Consider the following 23,023-nt stretch of genomic DNA (forward strand, 5'->3'; position numbering starts at 1 on the left):
AGATGCAACCACATCATGCTTTATCACACAAGACTTTCCATAGAATCATGTGACAAGAATTCCCCTTCTCTGAGGATTCCAGGGAGTCTTTAAAGACTTTAATCAGCCTTCACACCACAAATCCCCACATATTAAAGAAAGATGGGATTAAGTCAGCATTCTTATGCTTTCTGTTGGTTTCATGTAGGCAGAGACATAAACACCAACAAGTTACAGATGTACAGAAAGATAGTTTCAAAAGATTTAAGCAGGAGGAGCTGTGGAATTAAGATACTGTGCTAGATAGGTACGCAGGGAGGCCGTCATGCTAAACACATGGAATCAAAGCTGATAGAGATGGGTAGAGCAATTCATGTGTCATCCAGCTATTCCAAACCAGCAAGGACGAGCTGAAAAGTACCCAGGAAAAATTGAAGTCACGAGCACACAGAGCAACATGATGCTTTTTTAATCAGGTTTTCAATCACAGTGTAATTTTTTCCACCAACACACTCAAACAGAGACATTTAAAAATTATTTGTCTACAAAAAGGAACAAAATGATTTAAACAACTCCAATAAATTCTGAGCAAATCTTTTCTGATCTTCTCCTTGGGAGTCCACTCTTCAGCCAACTTATAAATTTTGTTTGCTTCTATTTCGCAAGACAAGAGGTTGGGTTGTAGATAACCTGTTCAAGCTCAGTGTATCTTTTCAGAAGTGGACGATAGAGCTAAAAAGGAAAAAGAAATAAATATGTCTAGGTTGAGAAATTAGATTTTTAAATCATACTGCAGTTAAAAAACATCTTCAGACCTGAGAAATGCAGCATCTTTGTAAGTACCTGAAAGTTTGGGTTTTTTTCCGCAATCTGCTCAAGAAAATACTGCAGTCTTCCTTCTTCAAATGTCACAGTCCTTTTTACCATCTCCTTTACGGCTTAATTTTATGACACGCACAGGTTGTTCTTATTTTGACTGCGTTCTTGCTATAAGCAGAAGTCATTACCTCCAGAGGAAGCAGCTCTGCTAAAGTCACCTCTCCCAGTCTGACATGCCCCCTCGGTAATAGCTGTCCTAATCACCCAGGCAGAACTCCTGTCCTTGCCTCCCTCCACTACCTCAGGACGGATCAATGCCTCTGTCCCCTCCTCCTCTGCCTTGCCAATAAGCACACTGCCACCCCCAAGCACAGTCAAGCACCACCCTCAGAAAAGTCCTCCTTGGCCAATATGCTGACCAGGACCTTCTAAAATACACTTCACACTCCCTCTCCTGCCCCTCTGATACTCCCGGTATCTATTTGAGCTTCTTCTCGCCTTCACATCTTTCACAGCCACGACTCTTCCCATCTACAGTCTGCTCCATGGGCAGGCTCCTCGCTCCCTGATCCTAGGCCCAGGAGGACAAACGGAGACCCAACTTCTTTCCACAACTACACCGAGTATCTGAGTAGCTTATTTGTATTTCCCTAGCTAGAATTCCCCAGGAATATTTAGATCCAGAGTTGTTACAACTGTAAAAAGAAGAATCAAGACTCTAATGTATTCAAAACCCCAGATTCAAACACACCCTATGCTTTTGGATATGGGCAAGATCCATGTTGGGATTTGTTTAATTCATTACTTTTTTTTTTCCCCTTTGCTTCAAATTAATCTCAGGCCATATTGCAGAAGATGAGCTCCTTGTATGTGACCAGGTTACGCAGCAGAAACCCTGAACAGAGCTCAGCCCTACTGCTGGCTCCAACCCAAAACTGTACTTCATCTAGATCTTGCACCTTCTTCCTTATGTCCTCTTTCTGGTTTTAACTCTCCATCTAATAAAATCAGGAGTTTGACAAGCCATACCAGGACAGCTTCACTCATTTGCTGGCTCAAGCACAAAGAAGGAACTGCCAGGAGCCAGCATGGGGCCTGGTTCAGGCTCGAGCAGTCCTTAGGAGGATGCCGTAAGGTCATATCCCTGCTGCAATGAATCCTAGGGGCCGCCAGTCTGGTCTACAAGCCCTCTGCACGGATGTTATTCATAATCAGGGCAGTCTCGCTTCTGGCACCAGGTTCAGAGAGGTTATAGAGCCATAATGAATCATACCCAGTAAACTGAATTACTGCTTTCATCAATAAGTGAGATCCAACATTTAAATGCATTTTATCCTTTTCCAGATAAGAGCCACAGCCAACAACTGCATATGCATGAAAAATTCAGAAGGAAGAAGTTTCAGGTGTAAACCATGAGGCCAAAGGAAGAGATAGGGTTGTTCTTGCACAGTACTATGTACCGTCCTGCAGTAGCTTCAGTGTCTCCAACAGTCACACTTTCTCAGATGAAAAAAGAAACACGTATCAAGAGCATGCAGTTTTCTCATCCAGGAAATAAAGAATTAGCGTGTTTTGTTCTTGTGTTTCATTTCTAAGCAAAATATCCAGTTTCTGTGTTTCTTTCTTCCTGAACAACAGTTTCAGTCTGAACAGTGAAACCTGGACTTATCTCTTCGTTCCCACTACTACCTTCCACGATGTCAGGTGAGAGCAACTTAATGGACAAACTCTGCAGAAGCAACCTGTTACGATCAACTCCTCCCTTTTACCCACCACGTTACAGAAGTTAAAGTACATTTATTCAACAGATTCAACGTATCGATGGGAAGAAGAGAAGGAACACCTACAGCAAATGGAAAGAGACTGTTCGGTAGCCAAAGCCTCGTCAGGAGAGTTTTTAAACCTACCTCACAGTGCTTAACTGAAGCTTACAGTGTCTTAAACTTACACGGATTAAAACAGAGAAACCTCCTCACTCCTGCCTCTACAACGGACTCATTCAGTGGCCCCGGGCAAGTCATTTAACATGTACGTGCCCCAACTCCTCCACAGGACAGCGATACTGAGATCCATGGAGATTTATGGATTTATGCAGATTTATGGGGTTAGAAAATAAAATGCACCACTATTATGAAATGCCACATGACTCAGCATGGTATTTTTAACTAACTATATAAGGGCCTTGGGGGCTCAGTGAAGTAGGTATACATATTTATTCTTTTCATGTTCCCAAAGAATATTATTGCTCCCATTTCTGCTAAATATGCAACATCAGAGTAAACAAAATACTGAGCAGGCAACTGTGGCTGTATGAGTATGTCAAACAAAACCAGCTCCTTTATTCACTGAAGCATCTATCATCAAGCCTCGCTATTTCTTACTTGGCTATTCTGTGAATTTGATAAACCCGACACACTTCTCAACAAAGATTTCAGCACAACAGAGCTGTGCTGGTAAGAAATCACAACAGTGCATTTACTAGGAGGCTGGGAAGTATTATTGTTAATGCCTCACTATAAATTAAAATGCGTCAAAATAAATGAACAACCACATTTACTGATACAGTTTCTTTCCCTGTTTATTGGACTTAAGCACTTGGCTTGATAACTGAGAAGATTCAGGCATTTGCAATAAGCTTCCCAGCCACTAGAGTAAATGAATGCTGCATTACGGACCATCTTAAAAAAGATGCAAACAAAAAATTAAGAATATTCCTCATACTCTATTCCTGTTCATTTAGGGGAAAAAGCAGTGCGGTTCAGAGGGCTAAGCCAAAGTTTTAAATTCCTCTTCCTTGGCGAATTTGGCTGAAATACCACCAGAACATCACGGTTGATAAGCACAGCGGTACTACAAGCTTTTCACAAGCAGTATTTTACATACTAGCTTGACACCAGCTGAAGTTTGGGGACAAAGAAGTGCAGCTCCCATGGAGTAGGGAGAAGAAAAGCCAAACTGCACCGACTGAGACCATGGCCTGAGCACACACACAGTTGTGTCTCTGAAAGATGCTTCTCCATGTCCACTGCGACTGAACCGCCTCTGCAGAACCTCGGGCAACTCCTCCTAAGTGATTCCAGGAGCCTTTTTCCTGAGGCAATTATATAGATTTATTTTTATAATTGAGGTCCAAAGGGAATAAAGAACTCTCAATGATGCATAAAAACTCAAGGACATAAATTCCGTCTCTGTCATAGCCTCAAACCTAATATATCAGACCATGATATTAAACAAAAATAATTACATGTATCACAACATGAACCTTATTATTGTCCATAATTTAATTGTCCTTGCTACATTACGGCCTTTTCTCCTGCTTATCTCTATAGTCCTACTCAACAACATTAGCTGTACTCTGATGGCTTCATTTACAAACCCTAAACTTCTCTCCTGGGACACTCTGGCCACACTCCGACAGTCCCACAAATAACTAAGGAAACGCTAATGATAAATATTGCATTATAACAGAGAATAACTTAACCTGCCCTCCCTGGAAAATGCATTCAAATAAACGTTACCTTGCTCTCTAGTCCAAATCAAATATGTCATCCTCAGACTGTATCTCACCATAGTACCAGCCTATGAACTCAGCAGGGCTTTTACTGCTTCTTTGGACAATGTCTGCCGCCCACCCAAAGCAAAACCAGCTACAAATTATTACCACAAGTGACAATCCACATGGATCCTTCTATCTCCTGCAACGCTATGTTAACCAATGATTGGAGCAATTCAAAATTTACGAATTACAAAGATGATGCTGATGATTATCTAATTTTAATCTACCCAAGTACATTTAATCTACCCTGAATCGATTAAAATTAATCAGTCTCTCACAAATACTTGCTACTTTTGATAGGTTCCTTTTTTTTTTTTTAAAAAAAAAACAAAACAAACTCATATTACTCAAAGAGATTTGCTTAAGAAATTAAGAGATACAGATGTTTTATTTTTACACCAGGTTGTTCACCTTTCTTAACACAGAAAGAATACTCAAAGCAGGAAGAATATGACAGTGTCCTGAAATACTCTGAAGACTCCTCCAAGGAACCACACCTCAAACTGTCACTGTGTTTATTTCCAATATTCATTCTGCAAGCCTATCTTAATCAGTTTAATAGGTTAAAAAAATTATTGGCTACACAAATCACCTTAATCAAACTCCCATCAATACCTATTATAGTTTTATGGTTGTATTATTATTACTTACTTTGCACTAAATTACCAACCTAAACCAATTCTACAAAACAATCTCCCCCATCCAAAACCTAACTCAACAAAAATATCATTATTTTAAATCAATAAATAGGTCATTATAACCTTCCTGGGTAATAGAGTCACTTCTATAAATCCACCTACTTACAAGGCAATTCACCAAAGTCAAGAAAACCCGTTAGGTCTACATTTTTCCTTCTTGAATTTTTGCAGGATTAATACATCTCAGTAGAGTCAATAATGCAATCAAAAATTACACATCCAGAGGTAGTGAACTACGCTGCACCTTCTAAAAGACGATATAACAATAAATCTGACAGTACATCATAGGCACGCGGCTTGTATAAACACAAGTGATCAACTCCAGATAATCATGTTCTCTCTCATGCTTTTTTGCTTAATTAACCAACTAGCCAACCATCTCTGTTTTAATAGATTACTAAAATAGAGCTGAATTCTAATGCCGGAATAATGGATTCTGTCTGTCTGTTAACATATATTTATTGCTCTAGAATCTTCTGGTTATTTCTGTCATGCTTAGTGGTTCTGATTAATCTTTTTCCTTGAGGGAGAGAGGAGGCTCCAAAGATGTGAGATGACTCTTTTAATTTTTGCTATTCTGAAAGCAGGGGAGAAGGATTCATCAGGTTAACCCACAGATGACTGACTTCAGCTAGCCTGGTTGAGTAAGTGACCAAAGACTATCACCATGACTGTTACCACCAGAATACCTTATGACCTCTTTGGGTCTGGACAGAATTAGAAACAAGCTCAAGTTGGGTGAGCCCCCACACCCTGCAAATACACTGTGAAATCAGATTCAACTAAGAGACTTAGGGTCACAGCCACAGAGAGGGATTCACTCTCTCTGAAGTGGTCTCTTCCAGGCAGGATGGTCTGCTGCAGGATAAAGTCACCTTTTTGCCAGACAAATTGGAACTTACGGGACCTCAGTTTCCATTAACTATTAACTCATCACTCATCACAAGCTCTACATCTCCCATCTTGTGACTTTACTCTATTTTACCTGCCCATCAGCTTAACTGAACCAGAAGAGCTGTTTTGTGTGCCCTGCTTTTCCTTTTTGAAATCACACTCAGTATCACAAATGACCCTTCAGCAACCCAAGAAATATTTTTTGCATTTTTGGTTCCTGGAAAGTCCTACTGTGTGCATAAGCCTTGGCAATGAAGCCACATCAAACTGTTGTTTGACCTCTGTCTGTAAGAGGTTTTCCTCCCTCCAATGATCTAACACATGTTGCCTCCGACCTACACCAGGAAGAAAGGACGAAGCCAGAGCAGATTGCTGTGTTATGACCTGGTTTTTCTCCAGCCTGCCAAGATTTAGCTGTAGCCATCCAAAAAATGTAGGGAAGTGGTCCGGGGAATTTCACATTGGTTAGCCAGACTCTTTAAGAAGCATTCCTCAGTGAGACAGAACTTAACCTCAGGATGACTTTGAAGTTTATAAAAAGAACCGTCATTTAAGTGAAAGCCTCTAACCTCAACAGAATGAAACTGGGTGGACAGGGAGATGCAGCTCTGTAAAAAACAGAATCAAACTGACTCATCACATTATGAATTTTTACTGCACTGTTCATGCTAACACACTGTATTACTGACAGGCCCTCTGGCTTTCTGCAGTTTCACAGCCATGAAACTAGCCAGGGAATCCACCATCAACTGTAAAATTACAAGACAGGAAGAAAAAAAAAAATGGTGTGGAATACATAATTGCAAGGAGCTGCTTTTAATGGAATGAAGCTGGCAAGCTAAGCTGAAGTGCAGGAGCGGTTATTCCTTCACATACTGTTTGGCCACTACCTTCTCTATCATTCACTCCTATCTGCTGGGGCAGTAACTCACTGCTGTACATCATTTAAAACCAATAAAAAGACGTGCTATGAGAGCCAGGTCTAACCAAGTGGAAAAGGCAAAAAGTATGGAGAGGGAGATAATTAACTCTTTTAGCTTCCAGGCCATTTTATGCAGACAGTAAAATAGAAAGAGGTAAATGAATTCCCCACTGATCTTTCCAGTTAGGTTAGCTTGGCCCCTGCAGGGGTACAAGGTGCCTGCTGCTCTTGCGAGGCCCCTGTGAGTGACAGCCGTATTCCCTGCCCTTGAGTTTTATAGCTGAAGCAGCACTGGGGGGTCAAAAGCAGGTCTCTGAGCACTCTCCACCTCCACACAAGCCAGCCTGGCAGCTTTTCAGCAGACAGCATTTTTGGGGGTAACAGGGCAGCAACGTGAGGTTGAATCAGACACCAGGGATCTGCTCCTGAAGTGTATTCCCTGCAGAAGGTTTCAGCCGCAACACAAACGACACAGGCCACTGCTGTTAATTATTTTATCTTTTAAAATGAGGGGGGAAGGTTGAGTAAATGAGATCAGATCAATCAAGTTTAAATTATTCAATGTCTTAATATTTCTGAAGGGGACTTCTATTCGATTACTGAGCTCCTCCATCTCAGTTAATAATTAAATAATACGCTGGCAGGCACAATACAGCATGATCATTTCTATTATTACTCATGATGATATCTGGTGCTCCACTACACATGTAGCTGGGAGTTAGTAGTTTTGGCAGATCATTAATTTCCCAGTTTAAATAAAAGCTTTAAAACCTTGTTGCCTGTAGTTAGAGCACATCTAAATCTCATAAATGGAGAGTGTAAGGCTGGGTTAACGTAAAAGAAGTTTCTGCACAGCTGAAGACAGAGTTAGATTCACCTTTGGTTATTTAAACTTGTGTTCCCTAGGAATCTTGCTATATTGCATTGTTTATTTATTACTGGATGCTATATTTCAGAAGCTGTCATAAACTAAGGCCTTTGGCACCTGATAGCGAGAGGTGCAGGGTTGCACTAGAGAGCCTGGGACAACGATTCCTTCCTTGTTTTTACAGGGGCTGGAACCACATAGACAGCAACAACAACTATTTCTTTTGCTTTATCTTTGTGGACCCATAAAGCACAAACTTCACCCTCAGATGCACTGAAATTCCCAGGATGGGCACGGTACCAAAGACATGTGCCTACTGAATCCTCCCAGTTGGCACGCTTTCCAACTGGGAGCTCTGAGTGAAGATATACAACTGCTGACCACTGTTTAAGATGAGACAGGAAGGATTTTGGGGGATGTTTTCCAAGAGGCCAGAAAGCACCATCACCACGCCTTTTTCCATGCTGCTTGCTTCAAACAAGACTGTTTTGTCAATATTATCAGTTGCAACCTGACCGACCTGTATCCAAATTCAACATATTTTATAACTTTTTCTCTCTCTTCAGGAACAGATTTTGCTCTCTGATCACACCCAGTTAGGAAAAAATCACTCTGCCAGACCTGCGTGGAATGATCAGATTATTGCACCATTACAACACCAAAGATGTCCCTAAATCCAATCTATCTTTACAACAAGGAGTAAGAATTGTGTAACCAAATGTTTCTTAAATTAATCTATTTTACTAGAAGAATTTGTAAGCCACTACATTTTGAAGCAGACAGGAAATGAAAAGAAGGATGGTATTCCCAAGCTTGCTCACCTCCTCAGCCCCAGCAGTTGGTGTAACAGCCAATCTGGGCTCCGGTGCTAATTTCACGACATCAGCCAAGGACACATTCGTCTCAGCTACAAGCCCTGCAATGAGAATCACAATCCTGATCAATGCAAAAAGCACGATGAGGGATGCGCCTTGACTCCCTGGCAAATTAATACATTATATTGATCTTCCCTGGTCAGGTCAGCATTCAGGATTGAAGGATAAATGGCAGAAGATCTTACATTCTAACCCGCTAGCCTGGGAAGTGGGGACTCTGTGATTGAGTTTTTGCCAATCGCTCAATTTGTACCCTGGAGAATAGGTAAGCAGCAGAAATGCTACTCAACAATATCAGTAATTATTTATGGTTACAACAATACAGTAAACAGCAGTGAAAATATATAGAAGCAAGGGATTCAAGGACAAAATGTGACTAAATAAAAAAGGAAGAGAAATGAAAACACTGTCAAGAAAATATGCTACAAATTATTACATATATTTATGTATAAGGAATCAGAATAATAGGGGAGTTCTGCTGCTACAGCATTTTGCTCTGCAAGTGCATTGCAGCACTTGTTTCTTGTTACACCTGCTTAAGAACCCCAGGCTAACTGCGCAACACCCTACTTGTAGATGTACGCTGTAATATTATTAAGGAGCCCTTGCCATCAATATTTCATTGATATTACCAAGTCTTCACTTTTACTCAATTCCTTTGCCTGGCCAAGAGTGAGTCAACTGAAGGCATCAATCAAAAATGCCACTTAGAAACACACACAGCAAGCCCCTGGGGCTTGGCTGGCAGAGTACCTGAGCTAAGGAGTCCCTCCATCAGCATGGCATCTGAAATCTTCACTCAAACACTCTGTCAACCAAGCCTCAAGATTTCATACGCCAAACTGGCAGAGGGAATTCACATCTTCCATACATACAAAATAACGGCACAAACTTTAATGACAGCTCCACATTTCACATGCATTCACAGACAAGGAATTTGCCTGCAGCATTAGGTGCTGGGAAGCTTCTGGTGGCTTCTGAAGCAGTAAGCAAAGTTTGAGTATAGAGAAAAACAGTCTGGAAACTGGACCTCCAAGGTGGAAAAATGGTTCCATGGTGCCTTGAAACATTGATAATCCAACAGTACTCTTTCTACTATCCTGAAAAAGCACCCTTTGCCTCACCAGAACCCTCGTGTCTTTTCTGGAAATAAAGAGGAGAGTGCGCTGTGTGCATTAAACATATCGACTCAAGTTTTAGCTGTGCAATTTTCTGTGCTGTTTTCAAATGCAAGAGAGCATGTAGCCTTCAGATGCTATAATGTGACAGCAGAATTTGCTTCTAAAATTAAAACTTGGCTGATTTCTTCTGATGGCTGATGTTATCTTTTCCATGCTTGTTGCAATCGCATGATCTTACATGAACTTGTACAGAAGCTATCCATGTCTTAAGGTCCAAAGCTTCTGATCAGGAAAACTGAGGCTAACAAAAGTTGGCCTGAGTAAGGCACTTCAGAATTTGATACACATTCCTTGATTTGGTTAGCTGTAAGATATTACAAACCGTTTCAACATACATGAATAAAATTTCCTGCCTGGGATTCAACTGTGAAATGGCTGATGGCCCACCCTTAACATACACCTGCATGCATTAATTAACATTAGTACACCTGCATGCATAAATTAACACTTTAAATCTGGGACTTGGACTGTTGCATTACAGTGAGTGATGCAGTACAGCAAGCAAAATGACTGGTCAATCTAAGAGTATGCTTTCAAAAGAGAAAGTTCATAATCCAGCATGGAGCCCAGGACACTGTGCACATCCTTCATCTTGACATTTAAAAGCTGCAAGATACATACAGGTTTAATAACATTTACTTGGCCAGCAGTATTACTGGTCCTGTTGTTCCTGTCCTCTCTGATCTTCTTTGCTAGGATTGATCTTTTGTTTGGTTTGACCATTTCAGCAATCCAGTTTACAGCCTGCTGGTTGATATTCTTCTGGCTGTATTCTTCCAAGAGTGGCACTTAGAGATAGCAGCTCAAGACATTAACGTCCTAGACCTTCCCCTGTCAGTATCAACATTTTCTAAGCCCTATCCCTGGTTGAGAAGCAGCCATCAGACTTGAATTATAATCTAAATCTTATTCTTGGGCCTGATCCAAGCATACTAAGAGCAAAAAACCCTCTTTGACCTGAGTGACCTTCCAGTCAGATCCACGCAGCTTTATTCTCCCCTCGTTTTCAGTAATGTTAATCCCAAGTATTAACCAACTGAAATGAAATGCCCAGACCGCTCAGAAGTATCGCCTTACAGTCTTACCATGAATTGCTCTGTAAGCACTTCCTAAACAAGCAGAGTTGGCGGTATTGATAGTGTACACCGGTGCGTTGAACACATCAGACAGGACCTGAGAAGCATCAAAGCATCAGTTACGCATGTCCATGAAAGACAAGGGATACGCGATCCCCTATCACAGCTTAGGAAAACAAGTAACTACTGTACACCCCAGCCAAGCATTTGGGTACCCATGGAAAGAAGCACCGTAAGCAACGATGGATCCTGAACTTGTCACGCAACAGGGTATTGGTAAGCCTGAGTTAGAGATGTAACTGCAGCCAGGAAACAAAGTCCCATATCTCTCCAAATCTCTTTATTACCAGTTCAGAGGAATGTGGGTTCAAGCACTGTCTCCCTGGTAAGCCCACACAACCAGCCCATGCCAAAGGCTTACATTAGGAAAAGGATCTGCTCAGGAAGCCACAACCGGTGCCTGTTTTCCTCCATTGCATTTATGTGGGAAGGAAGAAGAGAGGAACCAGTCATGGTTGCTCAGTTCTCAACTCTGATAAAATAAAAGCTCCAGCAGTATGAAGGCCTGCTAAGCTTGTCTTCACCATTCCCATCCTATTAGGGTTAGCAGGAAGAATGACACAGGAGCTGCTTATACAGTGTCTCTACACCTACCAGGAATTTTCCTGTATTCAAGGGATCCTTAGCTACGAAACGAAGATACACCAAGACACTTCTCAACTCGGCTTGAATAATACAAAGAAAATTTTACAGGCAAAAAATTTGTTAGTGTCCAACAGACACTGAAGTTACTTGACCACACATCGTTCTGCATTGAAATCAACACCAGGAATCTCGCATTCAGAGAGTACATGTGCTCTTCCCCACAGTGCAGGTTTAGGAAAACAGATACAGAAGGGGAAAAATGAAGATGTATTTGGATAGGGACACAGGAGGTTCAATAATTCTCTTCCAAAAATATTGTCAACAATCTCTTTCCATTTTGGTTTCATCACCTCTAGGACTGCAGGTATCCCTCAGGCTGAGCAATGCAGCAAGCAGGTAACAATTCAGATTTAACTTGTGTGGGTTTTATTACTTTTGCCAAAGGGAACCGTGTATCACCCGATTTACATCCATACAACTGAGTCTAAAAATAAGGCCATAGCGTCCAGGAATCCAAACCATTTGGATTAGTGATCTGCAACCCTGATCCAGGAATTTACAGCCCTATTGATCATGGGCCCCAGGGCTTCATAAAAGATGACGAAGAAATCCAATCGATATATGGTATAGAAAAAAATAGCATGTGACATTTCTAAAAGATTCTGCCTCTTTCTCTGAAAGTTTGTAGGAAATCTGCAAATCAAAACCTTTGAAAATCACCAATTTCCATAATTTTAAACAAAAATGGCTGGTTGCTAACTAGAATCCAATGAAAGTCTGAGCTTTTACACTTAAAACACCCTCTTCTAGTAAGACAGCCAAGTTGGTATTGCCTAACTTCACTTGCAAGCAAGCGTTGAGTAATACATGAGCTTCAATGCTAGAGGACAAACGGAAAATTAATCACGGTATCTATTAAAAAGCCCTCTGGAAATGATAAGGTCACGGAGTGCTGGCTCCACTGCCCATCCTGCTGGCCAACACTACCGTATTCTTTCAGCACATTCCCCATCTGCTCCTTCATCTCATCTCCAACAGGTATTTCTTGTCTTAAGCTTGAACTGTACATTCCTTCAGACAACAGAGGGCTTTTCTTTCTTTTGCATCTCTGCAGAGCCTTATACAATGCAGCTCTATCTACTCTATACCAAATGCTAATAAGTGCTCTAATACTACAAATAACAACTACCTTTTGTGCCACATGATTATAAAATTGAAATAATTCAAAGTTCATATATTTAATAAGTCATTTGAAACTGTGGTCTCTCATTAATAATTTTAAAAGAAACTGTTAGAGGTTTTACTGTTAAAAATATTTCACTATGTTTCACATGGTCATTAATCAAGCACCACATATGTTATAAAAAGCTTCCCAGAACCATGGAGAAAGCTGCCCTACCATATTTTTTTAACAGATTTTCCTAAGTTGCCTCCTTTGCTATGTAAAATATAAGAGTTACTGAATGTTGATTAATTAAATGACAGTCTTTTGTAGCCCTGGAACAAATTATCCAAAATTGACCATGATAAGGGTGGAAGCTGTTATTCTTCATGCAACTGATATGGTTTCTGAGGTTTTGATTAAATTAAAAAGGAGGATCCAATTAACCAGTGACTGAATTAAGTGGATGACACTGTATTGATCATATTATTTTAAGAAGCTTCTAATGAGTTTTAAAAGCAGCTGTATTGTTACGCATGAAGAGCAAGCACCACAGCCACCACTCTCCCATCCCCACAATTCTTCAGCTGTGTATGCTGCAGAATTACATGTTGTAAGAACATTCAGTTCTCTGCCTTCATGTCACAGCAAGGAAATCCTCCTGGCACCTAAATGGGAAATACAGCTTTAAAACCAAACTCATCTATTAATCAAATTTCTTTCCTGATGTATTCTTAGTAGAATTACTCCAGTAGGGACCAATGTTTTAAGCAATTAAGCTATCAGTTAATTTTCCAACGTCAAGTTCCTAAGCAAAATAACCAAAGCAGATGAAGAGAAGTGACATCTACAGGCAAAACATGCCAAATTTGTTGTGTCCCAATCAGCTGTACAGCCAATGGTTATACAAACATGTAGTTTAGATGCTTTAGGAGAGCAAGAACTCTTTGCTCCTCAACCTCCATTTATTCCAGCTCAGGTTCCGCAGAGCAGATGAGCTTCCTTTCATCTGATCGCAATTATCAAAGAGTACGGTTGTGGTCGAGGCTGGCCTCTAGACTCTCTCTAGCAGATGGAAAGGGATTGGCATCTCCAGAAAACAATTCACCCTGCATTGACTAATATCAGTGCCAAGACTTAGCGCAATAAGAAGACAGGAACCTTTTGGTGTAAACACCTGCCTCCAGCCTCCGTGTCTGCACCTCTAGTCAAAGGGGAGCTTGTCAAGGCAGCAAGCTCTTTGGCTCACCCAGCGGGAGACATCTACATTTGGTAAGTTAAAACACCATCCGGTTTCCTTCACACTGTAACTGACTGGATCTCCCCTGACTATTACAGGATTGACAGACCGTATACAGACATCACATCACAGGTGACTGCATTCAGGCAAGATGAATCCCAACCCAGATGTCTAGTTCTGTGGTAGCAAAAGCCAGGTGAGAGGCCTCTCGCCATTCGTGAGCAAGGCTTTGCCATATCTCAATGGGCAGAAATGGAGAGCATGCAGTACCCTGTTCTCAAAAAGACAAAGGATCTTAACCAGGGCTGGATGTGCAGCAACAGCAGCAGCAGAAGAATGTGGGAAGAGGGAGGACAAGCTATATGGAAGCGTAGCCTCCCCCAATACATGACACAATGCTAATAAGTCACAGGTACTCAGAACAGTAAGGGCAGGATTTGGGGCTTTGTGTTTGTTTGGGGTTTTGTGTTTGTTTGGGGTGGTTTTTGTTTTTTTTTCCAGTGTTCAGCACCAGCAAAATCCCCCTCTAGTTTAAATCCAGGGTCCAACTTTGATCTGAATGACAAAAACTACAAAAATCTCAGGTATCGTATCAAGTCTCTTCTTGATTTCATTGCTGCTTGATTTGATGTAAGTGATGAGACCTGGAAATCACCAGTGCTTCATATACACATTCATAAAATTAGTCAACTGTAAAAAAAACTTCAAAGTTCAATACAAAATTAGCATTGGGCTAACAGTTTCCACACTAAACCTGAAGAAAAGCCCCAAAGACCTGCATTAGCTTCACAATCCTACATCCACGCCTTCCTGTGCAGCCGCAGTGATTTGGATTCAGTACATCAAAATAAAAATGCAGATGTACTGCAAGTTCAGTTCAAAGGATTTAATCTTCTACTTACCTGTAAGATCTCTCTATTGTGGGATGCACCACCAGTAGCCAAAATCCTTGTTCTGGGCACTGCAATACAATACAACATATAGATCAGACTGAAAGTGCATATTGTCAAGATTTGCACTATTGAGCCAAGCAATGAGAACAAGGAGGTGGGAGTCAGATGGTCTGCGCTCTCTGTTACGCTGATTTACCTTCTGTAAAAAAGGAGATAAGACTAATTACCCACCTTGCCAAGGCACATTAGAACATTTCCTTAGAAAAGGCAACATAAATATTGCAGATCTATTATTATTATAGTGCTATCAAAGTCAGGGAGATTTGCAAAAGAGATAAACTATAAGAAAGGCAGAGTGTTATTAGACTACAGCTCTGGTTTGAGGTCAGATTGGTTTGGCTCATAGCTGTATATATACAAACTGACAGATAACCTTTAAAATCAGCAGTATTTTCCATACTTATCTCCTCATGATGTCCACAGTCAGAGTTCACTGAAACCTGGGCAATCCCCATATGCTTGAATGACAAGGAAGTGTGTCAAAAGGTAATTAGAGACGGCCTAAATAATTTCAATAAAATTTAAAAAAAAAACCTGAATCCTCATCCAATGCAAACTCACAGCTTTGGAGGTGTTCAAAAAAATTATCCTGCATTCTTTAACCCTTAACAAAACCCACCCTTCCTTCTCACATTCCTGAATATCTGTCCTGTGCCTCATCATTTATTTGTGTGCATGCTCCTCCGGAGCACAGCACGCAACAAGCCATACATCTATCCATAACCACAATTCAGCAAGGCATTATGAATGTGAGCAGTCCAAATGATCTGGCTGAAAATCTTCAAAGGCTTAAAACAAAATAAATGCATAAATACTTTGATATCGTATATTTAAAAACCTAAACACTTAATTACCCTGATTTATGACAATAATAAGCGATACCATCACGTATGCCCCCCCAAAAGGGGAATTTTACTGTGTTTATTGTTTTGTTATCTTAAAAGCTTATACTGATGCCCTAAATAACTTTTTGTCATTCACCCTTTCAAGTATCTTAATGACAAAAGCCCTGAAGACTAAATTAGAAATAAAGAGAAGATGCAGCTTGCCATGCCATTTCCAGGCCCACAGCTGGGTGCTCAGGTGGAGTCTAAGACCCAGACAAAGCATTGCAATGGGGGACTCTATTTTACTGATAAATTTAACTTTATTTTCCTCTTTGGAGGATATTCAGTGATGCACAAATTGGGTTTTAAAAGCCATTAGGATCTCTGTCAATGTCAGTAAACAAATAAAACAAACAGCAGAGTGATTCCTCAGGGAAAACAAATTTCAATTATACCAACACAGAGTGACAGATCCCTGCCAAGATTATCACAACAACATAATAGCACAGAAACCAGTGAAAAATAACTAGTAAGCCTCCGTTCCTAGAAACCAAACTGAACTCTAAATGATTTGCTTAGTAGTCACAATTCTGTCTTGCTAAACCTTGTTGCGAATATAAATTCTTGCAGAACTCCCATATCAAACATGAAACCACCACATTTCAGAGACAGCTAGCAAGACAGAATGAGAAAAACACATGCTTGCTCCACTTCACAGCAGCTAAAACCAAAGACTAAGGCATGCTTACTCTCCACTGCCTCTGGAAAGGGGCTTAATAAAACTGCTGGGCTATCACCATCAGGAAAGAATGGTGAACAATATAAAAGTGGTGAATCATAGAATCATAGAACATTTTGGGTTAGAAGGGACCCCTAGAGGTCATCTAAGCCAAACCCCCCGCAGTGAGCAGGGACACTGCTAACCAGATCAGGTTGCTCAGAACCCCGTCCAACCTGGTCTTGAATGTTTCCAGGGATGGGGCCTCCACCACCTCTCTGGGCAACCCGTTCCAGTGTTTCACCAGTAAAGCCAAACAGCAACCACCCCCGTGAAAAGTGCAAACGTATCTTAGCTCAGTTGCTTCTTGCACTTCCATCTGTACGCCAGCTCGGTCTTAGGGCGTCTGCTTCACAACTTTCCAAACGTTTCAGAGCTCTGTCAGTATATATTGCTGCCTGCTTTCACTGGCACTGTAACTGATAGACCAGGTAGGGCTGATTTGTGCCTTCTAGCTGACGCCAATGGCCCCGTAACAGATAAAACTTTTGGATTGGGAATCAAGGACTGTACAGGAGACTAACTTCTTACTAGGTCCAAAGATTCAGGTTTTGGCTACATTATCAATTTATGCCATAACTGTAATTCAGGATACTTCTATATAAGTTACCATAAGAAAAGTGATTTACTGTGCACTAGCCATTCGATACAAAACGCTCATGGGTATGCATTTAACCTACTATTAGTTGAGTTAGATATCTACCAACAGGGCAAACGGATCTCAAGTCTAAAAGTGTTTAACACCCTGATTATCTGCACACCCATCTCAATCCCGACTAATTCTTTTGTAACAAAATACTAGGAATTCTTTCAGGATATAGCTAACCTACTTGATAAAAGGAACTAACTTAATTTACCCTGTGAAGTTTCTAATGTTGGCTGGACATCTCAAGTTCTAAATTGGATCAGCTCATGAGTACAAACACACACAGATACACAGTTAAAAAAAAAACCTTAGGCTGAAGCTACATGAAGTGCAAAACCACTCATTTTCTTCCACTTCAAATAATTAGGATGGCTTGCTTCACCAAAACATATCCCAGTAGGTAACAGCCTAGTGAACCTCAGCCATCACTGTCTGACAACAGAATCTGACCCGCTGTACTGGTGGGACTGGTCCATGCAGGCCACGTGGAAGAGTGATCTTAGGTGAAGCCTGTGCACCGCATTTCCAGAGGCAGCTCTGTGTAGGGCCAGAGCAGAGCCAACAGCTTCCCTGGTTGAGTTTCAGTCACTTCTTACAGATGAGGGGTCGGTCCCAAAAGAACTTGGAATTTGCTGAATTTTAGGTTTACCTCTTGTCTCAAATCTCTCTCCGGAGAGTGAGGAAAATGCATTGATCACTGATTTTAGGGATTAGCTTTTTAATACCAATATTGTGTGCTTTACTGAATGGTGGACATTTGCTCTGAGATGTGTAATTGGATACATCTTATAAATAAAGCAAGCAAGCCCATCATTTATGTATACAGGGGCATTAACAAAGACATCATTCATCCATCACTAGCAGTGTTCTGAGCCAGCTGTGTTTGAATCTGTCAGGAGCTACCATCTATCCCCTATGGCAGTGCACAGAAAGAACTTAAATACAGTGTTACTAAAAAAAAAACCAAAACAAAAGAACAAAACCCCACAACAACTGTAGCAAACATAATTCATGAATTCAATTCTTTGACAGTTGAGAGAATCAGATTTAAACATCTTTTAATTAAAAGCTCCCAGTATAGTACCTAACCAACCAGTTTATTTCCTTCCTATTTAAAAATTAATGATTTTTAGAGAGCTGATACAGAATTTTAACGCTATCTAGAAAGCGTTTGCAGCTGCACATGGCATGGTGTTGTCCTGCAATATGCACATCTTCTACAAATCTATTCTACGCTGTGGAACATGGCAACTGATCTAATGAAATTCAGTTAAAAAAATAATTCCCACTGGACAGGAGGAGTAAAGAATTTCACTTATGCAGGAGGACTGAGCATAAGGCACTTTCCCACTCAAGGCTGAGAAGTCAGTCCGCTCTACGTATGTTACTACTCACACAACAACCTTCATTCTGTCTGTCACACAGATCCAGCAAGAATTGAGTGATGTTAAAGTTCATCTGCTGGCTCTTGTTTTCAGGCAAAATATTGCTTTCACTGAAAGGCACATGGGGGGGGAAAAATAATCTGTCACTGAGAGGAGAGAGAAATTACTGTTATTTGTGTTCAGACATCGTCAGTGGTCCCAAAAAGACTGAAGTCCTGCATCACTGTACATTTACTAACATAGAACTGCTGCCTTCTCAGAAAAGCAAGCAGTTTAAGCAGATTAAGACAAAAAGTGGAGAAAAAAACCAAAAGATTTTAGAAAGTGCAGACTCAGAGAGCATTGTCCAAGTGGATTCAGCAACTGAGACTGGAACCAGTAACACAGGGCAAGTCTCTCCTGAGCAGTCCGACATCCCCTCTAATGGTCTTGGCACATAACCATAGCTATTAAGAAAAATAATCGCATAAGCAAACTCGCATCAATCAGAAGGTTAGTGCTGATAATGAGCACCAAAAGTCTGCTGCCACATCATCTGTGCAAGGAGACTGGAGGTAGAAATTCAGCCTCCTGTTCCACCAGGAGTGGGGTCAGATCAGGCTGCTAACGGATCCAGATGCTGAAATCAATGGGATGACTCCTGACCTCAGGGCTTTTGGATCTGGCTATATTTCAACTGGACGGTAACAAAGTGCTTGTGCCAGTCCAGAATTTTGCTGGCTCATGCGCTGCAAAGTCTGAAAGCAGAATTTGACCTTCCACTTTGAGGCTGAAAACTCTTCAACTCATTCATCTGAATTCCCAGTGCTACACCCAGCCCGGGTTTCTGCCCCAAACTCCAAGCACTCGCTGATTTTCAAAACTCCTAAAAGCCATTTCTAAGGCTTCATCCAAACAACTTCATAATATCTTTCTCATCACAACTGAATCCATAAATAAAACAGAACAATAGAACAGGCATTCAAAAAGCAGCTGATTATGCACATGAACCCACGCCAGCTATGAGCGTGATTGCGAATAACTGCAATTTACAATTTGCAAGCAAAGAGAAAAGTATCAGCCCCTCCTTTATTTCTCTGATTAACTCCAAACACTGTAATTTCAAAAAAAGTATTTTCTAGCTTTTCATTCAAGAAAAAACAAAACAAAATTATATGATTATTTTGTCCCATTTATGAAGCAAATGTTCCAAAATCATCCTCCTTGCATATTAACTCTTCCAGAATTCATGCTAATCTCTCTTATTCATATAAAGCCTGTGAAATTAAACTCCCACTATGGTAAAAGGTTTCTTCTATCTCTACCCTTTTAAATATGAAATTTTACAAGGCACTGAGCACCCTTTACATCCCTGTGAGTTCTAAGACTGGGTCCAAAGACATTTGTTTCTCTACCTTCTGACATCTCCAAGTATTTTGTAACAGAAACAAAGACTGCCACAAACCAGCCTTCAGCGTATTAGACAATAGCTACCTGATTGAGGCAAAAGTCATGTAAACAGGAACACACTCTTCTTTTTCTTTTCCCCTTTTTTTTTTTAATTCAGGCCAATACAACTGCCCAAGTGCATAAGTTACAAGCTTGAAGCCAAAAATTCAAATAAATTCAGCCACCTCTACAATTCTAAAAACAATACAGTAATTCATAAAAGCTATTCAAAACCCATTTTTTAGACTTGTTTCTGACTTTCACTTGGAAGCATCAGCTAATTTATTACAGAGAAAAGCAAGCAATATTTGCTATATAGGTTGGCTGTTTTCTTACTTACAAGCAAAGAAGTTTTCATATTTCGTAACGTGCTTTAATTTCACTGAGGGTTTCAATTGCTGAAATGTATGTCAGAAATTTTCCAGACATAGAATTTATGCTTATTTTTTAAATGCAGTGCCTGGGGAAGAAAAACAACTTTTAAGGATAGAATTGATCATCAGCCTCTAAGGCTACAGCTACTATCATACAAGCTGTAATTCAACAGGGGAAAAAAGCCTCAATTTTCTCAGCAGCAATGACAAATATGGCTAATATTCTCAACATTTACGCTACTTACATAGATAAAGTCTCTACAATGATGTAGGGGAGAGCAGGCATGATTCTTCTTGCTCACACTGCTGTAAGGCAAGAATAATACCACTAAAACGAGTAGATGTACACACACATCTAAGTAAAACAGAGTACGAATGGTATCCGTGGTCAAGAATCATATGCTACTGATAGTGTAGGTCACCTTATGTTCTCAAGCAACTTCTAATAGCAGAAATTGTTCTTCATGAGGATGCCAAATTTGGCTTTCCTAAGACCTTCTTTCAATAAAGACAAAACTTTGTATTTCACAACCTGAAGCTTAAAGACACCATGTCTCCTAACTCTGAAAATCCTCTCAGTCTAGCTCACTTCAGATACGAACTTTAAATTTAACCTTGACTCCAAGCCTTCCCCTTTTTGATGGATTTCAGAAAAAATAAACATAGAAAAACACGTACATAAACTCTCTCTTAACAGCACCTTAAATTATTGCAGATCACCCAAAAAATACACACAGCCTAAGACATACTCTAGGAAACAAAATCTACCCAAGATACAACCCCCCTGACGATTCAACTTCGTTGACTTCAGCAGTTATAGAGCAAGGAAAACTTTGGTACATGAATGGTAAAGACTCATTTGGGAACAAGCAGATCAATAGTCATAACACTGGTATAACACATACATTGACACGTTCGCAACAAGACCTCTGAAATATTTGCACTTCTTATAGAAATACTGCAGAGCTGCAATTGCTTATCAATTCACTGTGACTTTTTTTTTTTTGGAGATGCAGATCTCTATTTGACAGATATTTTGATGAAGCCTGGGATAAATTCCAGTGGCAACATATAAAAAAATAAAATAAAATAAAATCCACAAACTCAGGACTGGAGTTTACAGCAAGAGGGAAAAAAAAAAAAGCAGCAGACTGAGACCAAAGGTTTTTGTAGATACAGGCTAATACTTTAGAAAACTATTTCTGTGAAATTTTTAAGGAAGTGATGGAAGACAAATTAGAAGGACTACTTAAAATCTGTTTGTTCAAGACTGAAAATTTATTTGGGAAAAAGTCTCCTGAAGACATTATTACTAGAATTCATTTAATAAACCCTTGCTGTCGCTAAATGGTGTAAATTCTTCATTCTGAATTAATTCCTTAAAGCAAAAGTAAGTAATATATTTCCTGAATTAGCAAGGTAAAATGGTTTCACATACCAACGGAACCGGCTTACATCAGGTTTAATTTTTTATTTTTTGGCCACTCAAAGTTTTCCTCTTTTGATACCCAAAGTTTGGATATGGCAAGAACTGTGAAACTAAAAAATTAGTGTGTGTTGGGGGAAAATACTAATCACCACAAAACTATTCAGCAGTTGTCCAAACATCCACAAAGTAGCCAAGGCTGCAATTAAAGGCTTAACATAACAAAGAGAAACCTGCTTTGATTTACCTCATGCTTCCACAATTATTCATAGACTCCTGGCAACACCTCTGCCTTCACCTTCCGCTTCAGAATTCCTGTCATTCAGCAAATGGATGTGAAATCTGGAACCAGCGTGACAAATTAACTGGTTCTCAAAAAATATGCTGAAGTTGCTGGTACCAGTCTGAAAACAAAATCTAGAGGAGATCCAAACTGGGTATTTGAAATCTAACCATCACATCCAGCTATTTAATAACCCACCTACAGAGAGCTTCAAAAATGTAAAGGGTCAGAGTGGACCATCTGCTTAAATGAGACCACACAACCTTCACACAGTGATCCCACCAGCCAGACCAGCTCTGTATTCACTAAACTACAGGAATCGGAAGAAGACACAGAACCTCAGCTGAAGGACTCAAAGTCTACTGGCTGGTTTCATGTTTAATACCTTTAAAGTTAAATATTTTCACTTTTCCCATAATTTAGATTTTTATTCTTTAAATTTCTAGTCACTTGATCTTTGTGGTTTTAGCCTTCCAGTTAAAACATTACTATAGAATTGGGTTTCCCCTTTACGTGTTGGCACTTACAGATCATAGTTAAATTGCATCTTGTCTTTCTTTTCAATAAGCTAAGGACATTTAAGTTCTGGTACTCATTAAAAGGCATCATTTCAAGACCACAAACCACTGATGCTTAGTGCTCCTGGTATACTACCAGTGCCTAGCAGAAATGTCTTCACCACTGAAACCACACTGAAAAAGAGCAGAGTTGGTAAAAGTGTTAAAAATGTCTACCCTAGAAGTATCTTGACACCGCATGTTCTCAGTTTGCCTATCCGAATATTTAGTAGGAAAGTGCCAGTTTATAAAAACTCCTGATAAATCACAGACAACCTTGAGCTAGAAAACTGGCTTCTTGGGAGAACGTTCCGGCTTTGACGGTCTGTAACTCCAACAGACATGCTCTGCAGAGTCCTGTGGTGGGACATCAGGTGTCCTGTGGTCCCCGTCATAGGAAGCCCCAGGGTTCAGGAGGGTTCTGTACTGAGCTTACACATCAGCACCTCTG

At 40.3% G+C, this 23,023-nt stretch overlaps 1 protein-coding gene across 1 annotated transcript in view; it reads right to left on the bottom strand.

Moving 5' to 3' along the window:
- Nucleotides 1-633: 633 nt before the first annotated feature.
- The window catches only part of XYLB (xylulokinase), a 92,984-nt gene continuing 70,594 nt past the window's right edge, over nucleotides 634-23,023 (bottom strand). Inside the window, 4 exon segments of the mRNA XM_035899643.1 lie at nucleotides 634-711; nucleotides 8,558-8,652; nucleotides 10,878-10,965; nucleotides 14,818-14,876. Coding sequence (XP_035755536.1) covers nucleotides 634-711; nucleotides 8,558-8,652; nucleotides 10,878-10,965; nucleotides 14,818-14,876 — 320 coding nt within the window.

The sequence above is a fragment of the Egretta garzetta genome, unplaced genomic scaffold (assembly GCF_000687185.1).
Source record: "Egretta garzetta isolate BGI_Z169 unplaced genomic scaffold, ASM68718v1 scaffold117, whole genome shotgun sequence".
Lineage (NCBI taxonomy): Eukaryota > Metazoa > Chordata > Aves > Pelecaniformes > Ardeidae > Egretta > Egretta garzetta.